The sequence below is a fragment of the Contarinia nasturtii genome, unplaced genomic scaffold (genome assembly GCF_009176525.2).
Source record: "Contarinia nasturtii isolate CC-2019 unplaced genomic scaffold, AAFC_CNas_1.1 Cnas_scaffold_810, whole genome shotgun sequence".
Lineage (NCBI taxonomy): Eukaryota > Metazoa > Arthropoda > Insecta > Diptera > Cecidomyiidae > Contarinia > Contarinia nasturtii.
The window spans coordinates 1,630,604-1,648,013 of NW_022198157.1; the positions used below are offsets into that span (position 1 = coordinate 1,630,604).

Below are 17,410 nucleotides of genomic sequence, written 5' to 3' on the forward strand. Positions count from 1 at the left end.
GTGCACACAAAACGGCGAATTGTTTTTCGTTTTTATGGCCATTTCACTGTCGTTTCCTTTCCGTTTCACTCTTCACGCGCGCCACAAATGTAATGCAATAAAATCATATGAAAAATAGCGATTTTGCTAGAGAAAGCGTAATTCCCAGTCCCAATCTTATTATTTCAATTTCGCACTGAATTGCATCATTTTTGGTTTTGCCAAATGCGAAACAAAACAATCAAACAAACAAATTACAAACCTTAGACGTGCATTTATAAAGGCAACTTTATTGAAGTAAAATTTCGATTTTTTTTTTCAAGAAAAAAATGCTTGAATTTGTCTAGGATGTGAAAGTGATTAGATTTTCTCAATTTTCACTCCAAATGGGAGTTAGTTGATATTCATCAGGCAAAGTTATAGAAAACTTAATTTACGCCAACGATTCAAGTAAATCAATTGAAAATGTCCGTTTTTTGTTTTGATTGATTGAACAAATCGAAAGTTATTTTAAATACGTCAACAGAAAATGCGCAAATTTACAAAAGAAACGGATAGAAAAAGAAAGAAACACAGAGAGACAGAGAAAGGAAAAGAGGAAGCGAATGAAATTTCAAATAGATCTTAAGTAAATGACACGTAAAAATGCAAATGAAAGGATCAATTGAACGAAAAACTGATAGATCAACCAAACGGAGTATGAGTGTGTAATACTGTAATAAAGCCAGCAAAATGAGTGTGCAGAGAGCTGAAAATGTCTCGATGGTGTGTTTTTTTATATTGTAAATGCAATAGTTGTCTTCAATGTTTCACATTTACATTTTTCACTCGACACATGTTCGATGTCATTGAGTGCGCCAAAAAAAGGACGAAATAGAAAAGGCTGAGTAGTGCGAGATGAGGTAGAATTTGCAAACAAACACACAAAAAACCAGCAACAATAACAATAAGACACAGGCATTCAGCGTACGAAATGCTGAATATTTTTTTGATATGTTCACAACATTCAACTCGGCAGCAACAGCAACAGCATAAACAGCCGTAGCAGTAATAGAACAGCCGAAATGGAAAAACAACCGAATTTATCGAATGTGTATATGCAGTGGCAGCGCAGAGTGCATGGCTAGAAAATGGCAATACGGCAACAACGAACATTTCACCATACACATAGAATTTTGCAAATGAATATTTAATCAAAATTGTCTTTTCTCTCTCTCTCTCTCCCCCTCTCTCGCTATCTTTTTTAGTTGTTTTCTTTTATCCGAATTGTGTATGGAGCGTGTATGTTTGTATAAAAAAATTTCTTCTCTATATTCAGTGTTGTTTCGTTTACTAGTTTCATTTCTTGTTTACCGCATTTCTTTTGGCTTTGTTTCTTGTTTTCTCGCACCATCTCTCTTCATTCGCCTTGTATTGAACAAAATTCATTCGTTCTATTTGGCTTGTATTCCAATTTTTATTGCGCGTTTTCGCCGCATACATCGTGTGATACGATTTTTTGGTGAGACAATATAGGTAGTTGAGACACCAATTGAAAGTTTTGTTTTTCTTCTTTCGTTTTATAGATGGTCTTTTTTTTCACATAAAAAACCATCATTCGTTCCCTCGTTATTTCTACGTGTTTCGATTTGAAGGAAAGTTTCAAGTAAATAAAAAGAACAAAACGACAATTCAAAAAGTAAACGTCTCTGCGGTGGCAACAAAACAATTGAATGAATGTGAATGTGTGTACGAACAAAATTGACAGCTCTTTTCCACTGCAAGGCCGATATGTGGTGTCGATAGCAAATAAAAACGTACTGCTCAACCTGTACATCACATATCTAAAAACGGTTGGGGTTAGAGTTGGGGGAGGGAGAGAATTGAACAAAAAACGCACATTCATTCGTGCATTCTCGTATAAAATAGTGAACCGAGAGAATGAATATAAAAAAAAACAATTGAAAATAAAGTACGAAACACCAAATTATTTGATGTGCGAGTGAGAATGTGTGTGTGTGTGTGTGGAACGAGGTGAGCAACGTTTTTTAACGCACATGCCAAACAATAGACATTCTTTTACCACCGTCCAATAAAACTCACTTGCACATAAGAATGGCGCAAAATTTCAAAGCTCTTCTTGCACAAATAAACCAACAAGTCGACTTGCGACTAATAAAATCTTTTATTCAATTTTATTGCAATAGTCTGTCTAAATTATGGCTGCATTATCTTTTATTGCAGTTTTCAATCATTTGTAATGTTTTTTAATGTTGGAACATTTTTGCATTTGTGCAAATTGCCCGCCCGTCTCAACCCACATTTGTTCGCGCCGTGCGCACATTTCTTGCGAATCCAAAACGAAACAACGAACACATTAACCGAATAAAGAACAAGAATCACATCTTCCATTTCTGTGCTTCGTCGTTGTTTTTCTTTTCTGTTCAATTGTTATCCTTTGTTTCAATGTTGAAAATGTTTCCATAGTCTTAAGATTGGTTCTTCCAACACAAAGTTCGAGAACGAAGCGAAAAGAAAATATACACATTCGAAAAGCAATTTCACGAATATTGCACTTTTTAATATGACTTACATGCAATCGGATTTAATACTGAAATTATTTTTTTTTTCTATTCTTTCGGTATTTACATTCAATTCTTTTTTGATTAGCAATGAAGAAATTTCGCATACATTTTTAATAGATACAAATGAACATTCAAAATGATAACTTTTATTAAAAAATTTGTTTTTGAAGAAATGGGAGTTATATCTATCATGTCCATAAAGAAAGGAACTCAATTTTGGTTGATTTCATTTCTTAAGATGTGAAAGTTCAGAGGCAAGTGTTGATCCCTCTAATGTTGTTAATCAAACACTGACAATGATCATTTTTTCATTAGGAATTAGGAATGGGTTGATCGACTTTAAAGAGCAAATTCTACTTACAAATTATTTAAATTGCCAATAAAACACAATCCACGAATTTGCCATTTTATGTCTTCTTTAATAAAATTCACGCATACTTTTCCCGATTGTTTGAAACAGTAACGGGATATTTTTATTTCGATTCGAATTCGCCGACTTTCCACAAAATATTTTTCAATTTCTTCGCTCTATATTTATTCGATGAAATCTCCAATAGGAATATTTGTTCAATGTGTTTGCTAAAAAAATGTCTAAGAAAATGATCGCTGACTTTTCCACATTCTCATGATAGTATGAAATCAGCAAATCTTTCAAAATGCGTTGAATTTTTTCATGAGTGAATATTTCGAATGATAATTTCGTTCATTCAGCACATGCATATAAAACATAAAATTTCTGGGCAGTGAGAGTACTGAACTGCAATTGAACAAAGCGAAAAACAATTTGGAAAAAAGCATTTTGCCATTGTTTTGAATAAAATATAATCGTTGAATTTGTTGTTTTCGTTAGTATTTTTTATTGTTTTATTGCATATATTCTCGCGTGGATGTATGATTTCAAGACAACGAAAATGGTTTGAAGACGTTTTTTTCCCGCTAACCATGATTCGTTGTATTGCCTTTAATCTTGAAGTGTGTTCGGCTCTCTCGTGCTTTGTGAATTTCAACGGTTTTTTTCGTCTGTATATTCGCTTTACGACTACAAATTGTTGCATTATGTCTTATGTTCGCATATCGCGAAAGCCTCATGGCTCCTTTTTCGCGAGTAAATCGTTGGCTTTTATTGGGTTTTTTTTCTCGTCGTTTTTTCGGGAGCAATTCAGATGAAAATATTGGTGCGCATTGTTCGTTTTCCTTTCTCGAGCAATTGGGAAAGATTTGCGTTTCCTCGCGAAACTACTTTGTCATTGTTTCACATTTTTATAGTGGTTCATGAGGTACATGGAGAAATGAACGTGCGCCGTATTGATATGTGAGCACAACAATCGTGCAATATTTAAAATGTGCCTATAAATATTATTTGCATATCAGTCAAAGAACAAATGGAGCGAACAATACAATTTAAATACACGAAAAATATTGTACACCATGCACTTACTGCCAATCAACCGTGTAACAAACAATAAATTCAACTCATCCTGGTGCTTACATGCCTGTAATGTAAAAGACGAAAAAAAGAACACTCCATCGAAGTAAATGCATCTCATCCGTTACAACATCATCATCATCCGCACTGTTTCAGCTTTTATTCGAGTTTTATTGCCACATTTGAGTCAAAGTCACTGTTGTACTGTTTACTTTTTTTCACTTATTTGCTGATTGTATTGCTCCCATGGAGATAATGACTGTGTTCTATAGTGTCATTTTTCTTCTTCCCTTGATATTATTCATGTGAATTGTTTTTGTGTATTTCAAGCGATATATGCACGGAATATTTGCATAAAATCTACACAAAATGTCGTCTTCAACTACCGCCTTTTTTTGGTTAACACAAATAAACCCAAAACATCTTTAAGTTCAAACAAAATGGGAAAAAGAAGAAAATGAAAACTTTTCCTACGATTTATTCTAGAATCTATTTCATGCTCTTTTTAGTCAGTTTCTTATCATTTAAAGATTTTAAATCCATTTTTAAGAAATTATAATTGAAATTTAATCGTATTTGAATTGTAAGTCTAAAATGGAACCAAAATCTAAAGTTCGATTACTACACCAACTTTTTCACAACTTTAATTTTTTTTCTGGTCTTTTACATGCAATTCTTTCACATTTTTGAGTAAATCGCACATTATCTACTTGCATTGCATTTTGGGTTACCTATTAGAATGAAAATAATCATTTTGTAAATTTAGTTTCTTTGTTGGTGTCTTCATTTTTTTTTTGGTGAGCAACGAATAAATTTCGAAATGCATACAAAAAACATGTGAAAAAAAACTAAAAAGGTCCCAACGAGATTCGAACTCGTATCGCTGGATACCTCTCAAATGAATTTCAGAGTCCAGAGTGCTAACCGTTACACCATGGAACCGCTCAACTAGTATATACATTTGTTGAGTTTATAAACAGATGAGCGAATCAGGATAATAAGGATTATCTGAATTTTTCATATTTTATTCATTTCAAATCATTTGATTTGCACTTTTTGCATTGACATTGCAATACGCATACAAATCCCATCATTTTCCAATTCAAACGCTTTTCTAATTTTGGTAGTTTTTGCACACGAAAATTGAATTAATTTTTCCGTTCAAAAGAAAAGAATCGTTTGTAATTTTTATTTAAATTTCATTGAATTCAATGAAATGATAACAAAAGGATGTTCTACTTGAAACAGATAAATTCATTTTAAATGTGGATTCAAAAAAATAATCTTAAGTGGAATATGTTATATTTCTGAATAATTCTTGAGCTTATTTAAATCATAATTTTCATTCATATGAATCCTGAACCATGAGAAACCAATTGGTTGTTACATGAAATCGTCTTTTAAATGTGAATGTGCGGAAAGAAATCTACTCTTGCCAAACTCATGTGGAGAATTTACTCATATGAATAAAGTGGAGACGGTTCGTAATTCAAGTATGCAACATTGTACACGTGTGCACTGTGTGTATGTATTTATAGAGCACTACGTCACACAGGAATGTTAGTAAGGGATTTTCAATTCAAACATTTTTTCAAATCAAGAACGTACTGGAATGATTTTAATCAGCAAAAATATTCAAACGAATATCTGAAACCACTTGTTCAATATATAGTGGGTATATTGCTGTGCACAGCACTTCTGTAAAATTCGTATGAGAATGCAAACACTTTTTTGCAAGCTTAATTTTGACAATTAATCAAATAATAAAAATGTACAGTTGCGACTACTCGACTACTACATAAAATACTACTAAACTATTTCGATGTGAAAGTTTCATCTTTTCAAGTTTAATGATGGTAATGTCAAAATACAATGCAAAGTGAATCGAACGCGTATGCTCTAATTTTGAAAATAAAATTAATGCAACATTTTTCATTTCCTTTTGAATGAATTAGAGTTAAATTACCCATGCACCTGGTATCAAACCTAGAGTTGAGAAAGAATGCAAAAAATGGAAATAAATCAATGAGTAATGGAATAGTAATTTTTAAGTAAGTATGCCTTGCTTGATACTCTCACACATTGTACGAACGAAATTGAGAAGATGTTGATTTAACAACATTCACTATTTCTTAGCTGTTCAATAACGATTGACAATCCAAAATTATGCAAATGTATTTTATTCTCATCATCAAGGCAACGGATTGATATTTGCATGCATAATACATTCAAAACAAATGTTTTTGGTGGATTCTCAAGCGTATACTTTACGCTCAACTTTCTATGGTGTAATGCTTGGCACTCTGGACTTTGAAACTGCGAACTAAGATTCTCAAATGAACTAATTTTGATTGATTTCATTTAATTGAAGTTCAAATATTTATGCCATTTCTTGTTTCATGCATTTGTTCTCTCTTTTTTGATACCGTTCACATATATTCACTATTTCTCAGGTGCCTGTTGTTATCAAACGACCTTTCCAAAATTATGCAAATGTTTTTTCTTTCTATTCAGTTAACGACTTCATGAGTATGTTTTGATATATAACACAAATGCGGCGGACGGAATGTCAAGTGTGCACTTTGCGCACAGTTCATCAAGCGGTTCTATGGTGTAATGGTTAGCACTCTGGACTTTGAATCCAGCGATCTGAGTTCAAATCTCGGTAGAACCTGTATCTTTTTTTTATTTTATTATTTTTATTTGGAAAATACTTTATTTCAAGCATTGAATTTTGATTTTTTTCCTTATCAAAAATTTTCCATTTGTAATAGAGACGGAGTCGAATATAATGTCGGGACTCTTATTTTTTTTTCATTTTTAAACAAATTTACACCTATCAAAACTTTAAATTGAAGAAAGCTTCCTTCGGTTGATTTCGTGATGATATTTTTGACTCAAAAGTGGTTTCGAACACAAGATGAGAGCCCGAAACCCAAAACAAATTAAAAAAATTCTTTTCGGAAAAGAAGCATAAGCATTATTTATCAATTTTTGAAAATGTTGGGACGTCGAGATTCACACAATTCAGAGGAGGAACGACCACGGAAGAAATATCGGGTACGAAAAGTCGTCAAAGCGCTCGGCCCATCGAACAGCTCTGAAGACGAAACACCAAAAAAGACATATCGGGTACGAGGAGTCGTCAAAGCGCTCGGCACATCATGTTCGGAGGGAGAAGTGGAAGGTATGAATGAAAATGAAGATGCATTTAACAACGTGATGTCTGATGATATTGACAAATCTGATGTTTTCACAAACGTCGATTCAGGTGAAGCAAATCCAAACGACATGGAAGCGGAAGATGAAGAAGCATTGAACAACGTGATGTCTGATGATAATGAGAAATCAATCTAAATGTCAATCTAAAATTGAAAATAAATAAAAATAATAAAATAAAAAAAAGATACAGGTTCTACCGAGATTTGAACTCAGATCGCTGGATTCAAAGTCCAGAGTGCTAACCATTACACCATAGAACCGCTTGATGAACTGTGCGCAAAGTGCACACTTGACATTCCGTCCGCCGCATTTGTGTTATATATAAAAACATTTGCATGAAGACGTTAGCTGACTGAGCATAAAAAAACAAAAACATTTTCATAATTTTGGAAAGTCGTTTGCTATCAAGGCACATGAGAAATAGTGAATATATGTGAACGGTATCAAAACAAAAGAGAACAAGTGCATGCATATTTGAAAATCCAATTGAATTGCAATTCATTCGCAAATCAAAATTGTTTCATTCATTGAATTCTCGAATAGAGAGCACTGCGAGACAGCTATTCTTTCTTTATTATTGTGTATTTCGAGGGAAACTTAAAAATAACTCGAATGATTTGAAAAGATCATACTTTCACATCGGTGCGGTGAATAGTGCAAGCGGTCGAATCATTTCACCGCTTGTACCGTCGTCATAACCGTGTTTTATGTCTGTGTATGGTGTATTTCGTATCGGGTAACACTCGATTCGTCCAATCGAACGGGAGAAAAAAAATAAACAAAACATAAAAAGCCCATACACACATACGCAAAAAGAGGCATTCATGCGAATGGATGAAAAAGAAGAGTGAGTTCGACAGCCACTATAATGTAGTATTTTACTACGATCGTGTGATTTAAGACGTCCACTCAACACATATTCACATATATTCGCCAGAGAGCAGTGAGTGTCCTATGTATATAGTATCTCTCGCGCGATTTGTGTGCAGAAATTTTTTTTATTGTTAAATAAATTATAAATGGCTGCCAGACACTAGTCTAGACTCGAAATGCACGAAAAATTCAATCGACGATGGTAAAATAGAGTGTGCTTTGATTTTGTGATTAAATGAAGAAAGAAAAATGGCCAGCCGACAACGACGCAGACATCATGTGAAGAAATTTACGTGAACGTCCAAATCAAATGAAGTGAAGAATCGAATTGTGAATAAGGTGTGCAATAATCTGTGTTCGAATCAATAACAAAAACAAAGCAGATAGAGAAACAACGACGCAAAAAAAAGAGACTCACGTCTAAAGTGACAACAAAACAATATTCGCCTCCTCGAATTTATTGTGTCGAAAGAGGGAAAGGGTGAAAAAAAAAACACATAAATCATTGATTATTCATTGTGGGCAGTTTCGCGGGGCGGTAAGTGTATTTTTTCGTGTATGTTGATTGTTTTTTTATGCTCATATCGTTTGACGTGCTGCATTTGTGTAATTGCTCTTCAATTGACTTCATCACTATGACAATTAATACCAATCAAAAGTTCACATTCATATTCTCACGGAATGTTCGTGTAAAAAAGAATTGATTCAATTGAACTTTGCATATAGACGTCGATGAAAATCGATAAGAAATATCACCCATTTTCAGAGCCGTTGGAATGTCCTTGCTTTTATTCGTTTCCCTGTTTTTTATTTGAAAATCCAATTGCTAAATTCCCATTAAAAATTCAGTGGATTCACCTAATCGAAACACCACACATCGTGTGTGTGTATGAATGATAGTCGCGGTGATGAATTTATATTTTGCCTCGCACACGGCTACCGCGAATTCAATTATCGGACCCAACGAAAAATTAATTATTTTATTTTTCGCATTCGCTGCAATGCAATTTTCATTAACATTCGTTTTTTTTTGTTGTTGTTGTTGGTCCAATACGCAAACACATGCACCGTCTTCATTTCTCATTTACATACACCTACACACATATACACATGCATGCATCACACACGAGAGAATCGATGTCAATCCATTTACGCTAACCAATATTATTACATACAGATATACTCTCTCTCACTCATCATATAACAAACACGTAAAATATACATAGAAACGCGCGCGCTTTGGGCTCTGTATGGTGTGTCGCTTTCGTTTTTTTCGCTTCACTCTGCCTTCTGCTTCTTCTTCATCGATATCATCATCATCGTCACCGTCATCGCTACTATCATCGTCAAAAGCGGCACCAGCAACAGAAACACCAGCAGTTGTATCATTTTTGCACGTTCAATCGACGTGTGTGTGCACTCACAATTATGATAACCACTGATTCATGCAATTCGCTTGGTGCACATTCGGCGCGTCATCGTTATCATCGAGAATTCGTCTCCAATTTTTCTGTACTGTTACGTGCATAAAACCGCATAAGTATCGTTAAGCCATCCACGAATGGACAAACGAACGAGATATGTGGTACGAAAACGAGTGTGTCTATATTGGATATTATGTGTTAGACACACAAATGCAAGAAGCGGAAGTTTAATGTAAAGGAAAAGTTGAGCAAAGCAAAACCATAGAAATAAACGCGAAGGGAATACGAATCAACAGCAACAACAACAACAAATAAACAAAAAGCCAGAGAGTGAAGTGCAAAAACCAGAAGATAATAATAATAACGGCCCAACAAAAACCGAAGAAACAAAAGTAAGCATCGAACAAGAGCGAAATTATTTAAAAACTTGACCATTTCGAGAAATGGCAAAATTGAATAGCCATGAACAGTTATTGTCCAGTGAATATGGTTCGACAGCGATAAACACGAATGCATCAGCAGCAACCGTAGCCTCAGCATCCATGTTGGGAGTGGGATGTGTTAGCAGTAGTAATTCAATAAGCACAACATTTCCGTCGAATCATCATTTGTTGGTGAGACATGCTGCCATTGAAATCACACCGCCGGCCATATCGCATTCACAGCATCAGCTCAACAGCGGAAACAGTTTTGAATTGAACGGTGTGACAACGTCATCATTGTCTGAAGATTCTGGTCTGCCGCTCACCACAAACAGTTCCATCTCAAGCGGTGATTCCACCCGTATGGGCCTATGTAAATTTGAATTCGAGGTAAATTTACCCATTCACAATCACATACACATTAGCACACAAAACATTCCTTGTCAAAAATCCATTTATGAATTAAATCTCTCTGTGTATTCAAACTGCAGTTGGCTACCGAAAGTGATGCGGAAGTATCACAATTCGATTCATTGGAAAATTGTTCGGACGGAGGTATGAGCGCTGAAAATTTTAATACACTAAAAAAAGTTCCATTGGCACCGATTGATCCACCGCCGGAATTTCAGGTATGTACTATACAAAGATTTTTTTTTTTGATATTTCTAATCAATTTTACATTGTAGGATTCACCGCAAACAACACTGTTGCGATCAACCGCATTGCAAAGTTTTTCAACAAAATTGGCGAAAAATATCGTTTCAACAGCAATCACCGTCGGTCCAAATGCAAATTCAAATTACGACGAGGTGCCAATGAATGCATTGATCAAAACAAAATCATTGGAAATTTTACCGACCACCGAAATCGAGCGTGAACCATCGTACGCATACGATCGATTGCCGCGCAAACGAAACGATTACGTTGTCGATGATGATGAAAATCAAATGTATCAATGCGAATACCATTTGTATCATCGTACAACCGACGATTTTTACCATACTTATGATATTTATGCTAGTGATTCAGTACTTAACACGCATATCGACAATATTTATGATGTCCCATGTGATGAATATGCGCCAGCGAATGTGAGCTGTGATTCGATTTTGGAGCGAAGCGAACATTTTTCCCTATTCGATGATACTCAAACCAAAGTTTGTGATGTGTCAAACATTAAAGCGCCAACCAATTGCGTAAATCGTTTGCATCACATGGAATTGGCCAATGAAATCCATGATTATGATTTATATTATCAACGGAAAGTAAAATGTAGCAAAAATTATGATAAAAATAAAATGATCGTAACGGAACCATATTCATCGGGCGCATCGACATTAGCATCGAATACAATTAATTCAATGGCATCCGCAAACAATTCATTGCGACCATCCGAATCAAGTGTGGCCACCAATCATACGGATTCACAGCATCAATCGAAATCGTCGACACTGTCGTCGGTGTCAAAGACGAAAACAACATCGTCGTCATCAACAACAACCACATCGGCGTCGATAACAACATTTCAACATCGCAAAACACCATCAATATTGTACAGTCCATTACATTATCATGCTAATAGTAATTTGTCAACGGGCCAACGGCCCAATTCACGTAATTCATTGAACAGTCGATTGTCCAGTTCGCACAATTCATTAACAATATCATCATCAAATAAAGCGGACGATTCGATATTCATAACACAAGCCATGTCGCATGACGCATTAACAAGTCGTGAAATATCCGATTTTTATAACGTTCCCATTGATTCAGACATTTATGCATTGCCAATTGATGTGATTCGGCCTATTTTTAGCTCAACAAACACAAGTCGAACGTGCACAAGTGGCCGAATTCAACCGGCCACCACCGGTGGCTGTGGCAGTGGCAACAACACAAATGGTGCTTGCAAAACGGGCAAAAATCCATTGAGCGATAAATCGACATTAAAATCGGTCGCTTCAATGCAAAACGCAATCAGTAGTGATATTCAATTGCCAGCGTCGTCGCGTACATCGATGCTATTAAAAAGTGGCACAAAACATTTTCGCGGTCGTTTAAAGTATGTACGAAACAATAAGCGACGAAAACGTCAACAGAGTTTGGATGGGGCAAATGGCGCTGGCGCTGGCAACAGTGTGATTCCATCGAAATCATGCCGATCGAATAATAGCGGCAATGGAACAGTCACCGCAACTGATAAACGACACAGTGTACCAGAAAATGTAATTGCCGAACCGATTCCGAAGCACGTGATGCTCGACGAAGTGAAACAACAAATGATGTACACCAGTTTGTGTTCAAGTTCTAGTGAATCGGCGCTCGAATTAAAGGCAATCACAAAAAATATGTCAAACAATTTTAATAGCAATTGCAATCACAGCAGTGGGCGGATTAACAAACTCGCACTATTCGGCACATTTTCATCCAACAAACATTCAACAAATAACAACAATAATAACAATTCGACCAGTTTTAACCATAATAATGCAAACAATTCAATTGTGATTTTAAAAAGTGATCGAAATTTCAATTTAACACACATCAATAACAATAATCTGAACAACAATAACACGATCAACAACTCCATTGCAAATAGTCATACGAAATTATTGTCGGTCGCAACATCCACATCAAGTACACCAAATCACAATGCAAATACAGCCAATTCGAAATTGCCAAATGCACGAAACACCAGCAGTAGCAGCAACACCAACATTACAGCTGCCACCGGTACAGCAAAAAATGCCGCGTGCAACATTAAAAAAATCAATTCATCGCCAAGTATTGCCAAAGAAAGTAACAACGATGGTCTGACCACAAATGCCACAAACACAGCGCAAACAACGTCAACGAAAAAATCACAATTTTCAATCAGTTTGAATTTAAAGCAAAAATTTTGCAGCATTTTTCGCTTTCGAAAATCCTATTCAACGCATCATTCATCCAACAACGGGTCGAATCATCGTGATATGACTGATTATGAAGTGGCCACCGGTGTTGGTGGCAATGATAAAAAAGCCAAATTCTCGACACGTGCATTACCACCATTGCCGCCAAAATTTAAAGGTACATATTTAATCATCGCACTTTGCCGAACAAATGATTAAAATAGATGTTTGCCCTCTCTCTCTCTCTCTTTCGATAGGTACCACACGTACAGAGTCACCTGCAACAAATGAATCCAGCTCAGCTGCAGAAGAAAATGTAGACGATCGTGATGGAAAGAAAAATGATGTGCAAACCACCATGGATTTTGCAGCCAACATTGAAAAAGTCAAAGAGGTAACATTCATTGTATTCATAATTTGAAAACACTTTTTTTTAAATCGTTTTCGTTTTCCGTTCAGTATGGCTGGTACTGGGGACCGATTTCAAGTGAAGCAGCCGAAAAAATCTTGTCAAACGAACCAGATGGTAGTTTCATCGTGCGCGACAGCTCCGATGATCATTACATTTTCTCGCTAACATTTAAACTCAACAACTGTGTACGCCATGTTCGAATAGAACAAGATCAGGGTACATTTTCATTTGGATCATGTGCAAAATTTAAGTCGCGAACTATCATGGAATTCATCGAAAACGCGGTGGAAAGTTCACGCAGTGGACGGTAAGCATTCACTTTTTCATCCAACAATTTTAAATCCAATCTAATGCTCGGTTCATACTCCTTTATAGATATTTGTTCTTCTTTCACCGACGACCGGAACATGGCCCGATGAGAGTTCAACTCACCAATCCCGTGTCACGATTCAAACATATTCAGAGTTTGCAGCACATGTGTCGGTGAGTGTTTCGCTAATGCAACCGAAAATATTCAAAATTATACTCGGAAATGAAATTTAATTATATTCGTTTTAGATTCGTGATTCGACGGGCAGTCGTGCGAAAGGATTTGATTCAAACACTCCCATTGCCACGACGACTTCTCGATTATTTGAGCTACAAGAATTGCTACTCGGAGCAGGTCGAAAGCGATAGTTCTCAATCACCAACGCCCGAGGTAGGTTTCGTACGAAAAAAATGAAGCAAAAACATTATCATTTTATTTACTTCTTATCGATTCATTCGCAGAACAATGAAGAAAACCACAGCGATGAAGCTGAAGAGCATGTGATTCTAAGATAAAATGTTTGCCAATGAACGCGAACGGCAACATCGATATGTTCAACGCAAGAAATACACACACCGTAAAAAATTACTCAATTAGCCCATTAGCTATCACGATAAAGTGACAACAAAAAAAAAAACAACAAACTCTCTCACACACAAGAAATTGTAAATTAAATTAGATTGATTATAGCCTATCCATAGTTCTGTTTATAATTGTTCAATTGCTTGAATTGTTCATTTAATTTTATGATTGAAAAATCTATTCGTAGAGCTCCTTAGATTAGTTGAATTTTTTTACAAAACAAAAAAAATCATAATGGCAATGAAACATTGCTCAAGTAGATGATACTAGTCATTTGAATAGATTTGGATCTAAATTATTCCATATACAAACAAGAAAGAAACACATTAACTAAACGAAATTGTATTAATGATATTTAAAAAAAAGGGCATACAAGCCAAGGCGCAATATGATGCTCTGAGACTGCAGAGCATCTTATTTAGTGGTTGTTTTTATAAGAAAATTTAAAATGATGCGTATAAAATATGCACATTATACGATTTCACAAAATACAAACGAGCTGCATGAGCCGATGATATGAACAGCCTGTGCGCTCTTAATGATACAGTACACGAAATTGTGTGAAACCAAAATATCGAAGTGTAATTTTAAGTAACTAAATATATATACAATACCAATTGGTACAAAAAATGAAAACAACAATTATTTTTAGAATGTTTGAAAATAACTTTTTTCTAAAACAAAATAAATTCCACTCGATTGGCCGATAATTTTTTCATTATTCGAAATTCCGGTGAGATTAGATTTTTAGAATATACAAATCCAACAACATGGAGAAAAAATATATACGCAAAAAGAATATCTTCTTCCAATGCAAAACACATAATATGTCCCACAGACATACAATCACAATGCAATAGCCCAATTACTTTAGCCAGAACAACAGACGCAAATTAAAAAATAAAACACAACAACAATATGCAAACAACCAACCAACAACTCAATATTGTTTCTCAAATTTAGCAAATATACAAACAAAAGCCCAACCCATAATCTATGAAATCTCGTACGTGTCAATAACAAAATAAAGTGACAAAAAAACATTGAAAAACAAAAATATATTTTTTATTCATTTTTTTTTTCTTATTTGAAAATGTTTGGAATGTTCGAAAAGTGGCTGTTCGAAATGCAGACAACGTTCGAATTAAATGAAGGAACAGCATTTCGAAAATTACACAAACACACGGACAACATCGCTTCATCGTTTTTTTTTTTTTGCACAGTGCCGCACAATAGCAACAACATTTATATGACAAAGAACCGTTATTCATGTCAGAAAGCACTGTGAGTTAAACGCAGAGAACATCAGAGAGAGTGTGTGTTGTACTGCTTGTAAATTGTATTGTATCTTTGAAAAAAAAAGTCATTTTGAAAAGTTTTTATTTGAAAAAATGCTGCCAAATCAGTTCAATGTAAGTATTTTCATAAAAATGGCAATCATTTATTTCGATCTAAACACATAAATTTGACATCAACCTAGGCTCGTCAAGATGACAATCACAAAGAAATCACACAATATAAGCAAATTTTAATCGGCACGGAAAAAACAATGCCACGGCCACGAATATTTCTCAACGATTCACCATTGCATTTGACACTCAATAAAACATTATTAAGCTCAACGAAAAATTCTTTGGCCCGAACACATATTAGTTTACCGGTATCACCGGCACATTCTGAGCCAAACGAAAGCGCATACTTTCCGCAACGAGACATTTTACGAAAATCCAACGAAATTGAATCGGACATAAATATGAAAGAAATTTGCAGTGATTTACGTGCGATTTCAATGTGCCCACCGAAAAGTATACGAAGCGCATCAATCAACAGTTTGCCGGATACAAATTCCAGTGCATATTTTTCGGGTCAAGTAAGTTCATCGTATAATCGAAACGATGAATCGGGTCATTCATTCAGTTTATCCAACGAATCTAGTGCATATTTTTCGGATCAAGTTGGTGATGAATCATACAAAGGTGACTCGTTGGACGTGTACCATTATCGGCAACCCAACTCGCCAGCTGTAGCATCAATGCCATCAATTCCGAAAATAACGGGAAAATTATCAGCCAGAGGACTTGTTTGGTCACCATTTCTCGCCGATCAACCACAGCAACATGATCTAGACAAAAGTTTCATTAAATCACCAATTGTCAACAATGGTCCAGTGACTAGTTCACCGTTTCACAATCACATCGATCACACAGACATCGATTGGGATAATATTGAAGAGCCAGACGATTTGAATGACACATTAGAAAGAGTTGAGTGGCGTTTGAAAATGTGCGGCTACAAATCACCGCCACCCGAAAAAATGGCCAAAAAACGACAATTGATTCATGCATACGTTAGTGAGCTACTGCGAAATGAGGCCGAAAATGAATCACCACCGTTTACACCATATCGAATGGGACCATGTTCACCGTTAATGGAAGAAGTTGAGGATCGGTTGGCTGAAATTGGATGCAACGGACAAGAAACACCGTACATCGTTTCCAAGCGCAAACAAATAATGAGAGAATTGGCATCAAAGAGCATTCAAAGTGCCGCCGGACCGATCAGACCGGAAAATATTCAAGAAGAGGATGAAGCATTTTGTAGTCTTGAGAATGCAAACGAAAATAACGTTAGTGAGGATATGAGCATCGTGCCGACTTCACCATTCAACAGAAGTATTCGACATTACATGGACGACGTTCCGAATTATTCATTATTGAAAGAGGTGGAAGATCGAATGATTGCACTCGGATGCGACGGAGAAGAAACACCGTACATCATTTCCAAGCGTAAACAACTAATGAGAGAATTGGCAACAAGACACAATCAAAATGCCAACGATCAGGTCGCTGCCCATAGCGCTCATACTCACCATGTTATCAATCGACCACCGAAATCTATCAGACGTACCATTTCAATCGATCAAGATTTCTAATCATCCGAAAAATTCGTCACTGCAAAATCTATTCTACCCACCTATTTTACAGTTCAATTTTAAGAAGAAAAAAACGTAAATATATATATAAAAATAAGATGTTCAAATGTTTCTTTTTTAACAAGCAAAGTAAGCAACAAAAAAAAATTGTGAAATTTCAATGGAATATTTTTTTTCTAAATTTGACTCGAGGAATGTATATATCGAATCATATCGAAAAATATCCTAATAAATGTATTACACTCAGAATTCAAATAAATCTATTGCCGATATATTAGCACTGCGTTTAACAAAAACAAGTGGCTGCATTTGAAACAAAATCAACAAAATTCATGTCAATTTGTACAAAAGGATTTATGTAAATTCGTAAGAA

General features: G+C 35.4%; 2 protein-coding genes and 3 non-coding genes across 5 annotated transcripts; 3 read left to right on the plus strand and 2 right to left on the minus strand.

The window, feature by feature from the left end:
- Positions 1 to 4,823: 4,823 nt before the first annotated feature.
- On the minus strand, positions 4,824 to 4,911 carry Trnaq-cug. The gene is given in 2 exon segments: positions 4,824 to 4,858; positions 4,875 to 4,911. It is a non-coding gene; the product is annotated as a tRNA-Gln (tRNA).
- Positions 4,912 to 6,571: 1,660 nt separating this feature from the next.
- Trnaq-uug lies at positions 6,572 to 6,643 on the plus strand. The gene has a single exon. It is a non-coding gene; the product is annotated as a tRNA-Gln (tRNA).
- Positions 6,644 to 7,379: 736 nt separating this feature from the next.
- On the minus strand, positions 7,380 to 7,451 carry Trnaq-uug. The gene has a single exon. It is a non-coding gene; the product is annotated as a tRNA-Gln (tRNA).
- Positions 7,452 to 8,051: 600 nt separating this feature from the next.
- LOC116341929 (probable serine/threonine-protein kinase DDB_G0282963) lies at positions 8,052 to 14,160 on the plus strand. Its single transcript, XM_031769355.1, has 9 exons — positions 8,052 to 8,602; positions 9,242 to 10,300; positions 10,402 to 10,539; positions 10,597 to 12,979; positions 13,059 to 13,195; positions 13,261 to 13,520; positions 13,589 to 13,696; positions 13,772 to 13,913; positions 13,985 to 14,160. The coding sequence occupies exons 2-9, from the start codon at positions 9,932 to 9,934 to the stop codon at positions 14,036 to 14,038; spliced, it is 3,591 nt and encodes a 1,196-aa protein (XP_031625215.1). The 5' UTR covers positions 8,052 to 8,602; positions 9,242 to 9,931; the 3' UTR covers positions 14,039 to 14,160.
- Positions 14,161 to 15,362: 1,202 nt separating this feature from the next.
- On the plus strand, positions 15,363 to 17,309 carry LOC116342219. The gene is made up of 2 exons (XM_031769743.1): positions 15,363 to 15,517; positions 15,586 to 17,309. Exons 1-2 carry the CDS (start codon positions 15,497 to 15,499, stop codon positions 17,035 to 17,037), a joined length of 1,473 nt encoding a protein of 490 aa, XP_031625603.1. The 5' UTR covers positions 15,363 to 15,496; the 3' UTR covers positions 17,038 to 17,309.
- Positions 17,310 to 17,410: the final 101 nt, after the last annotated feature.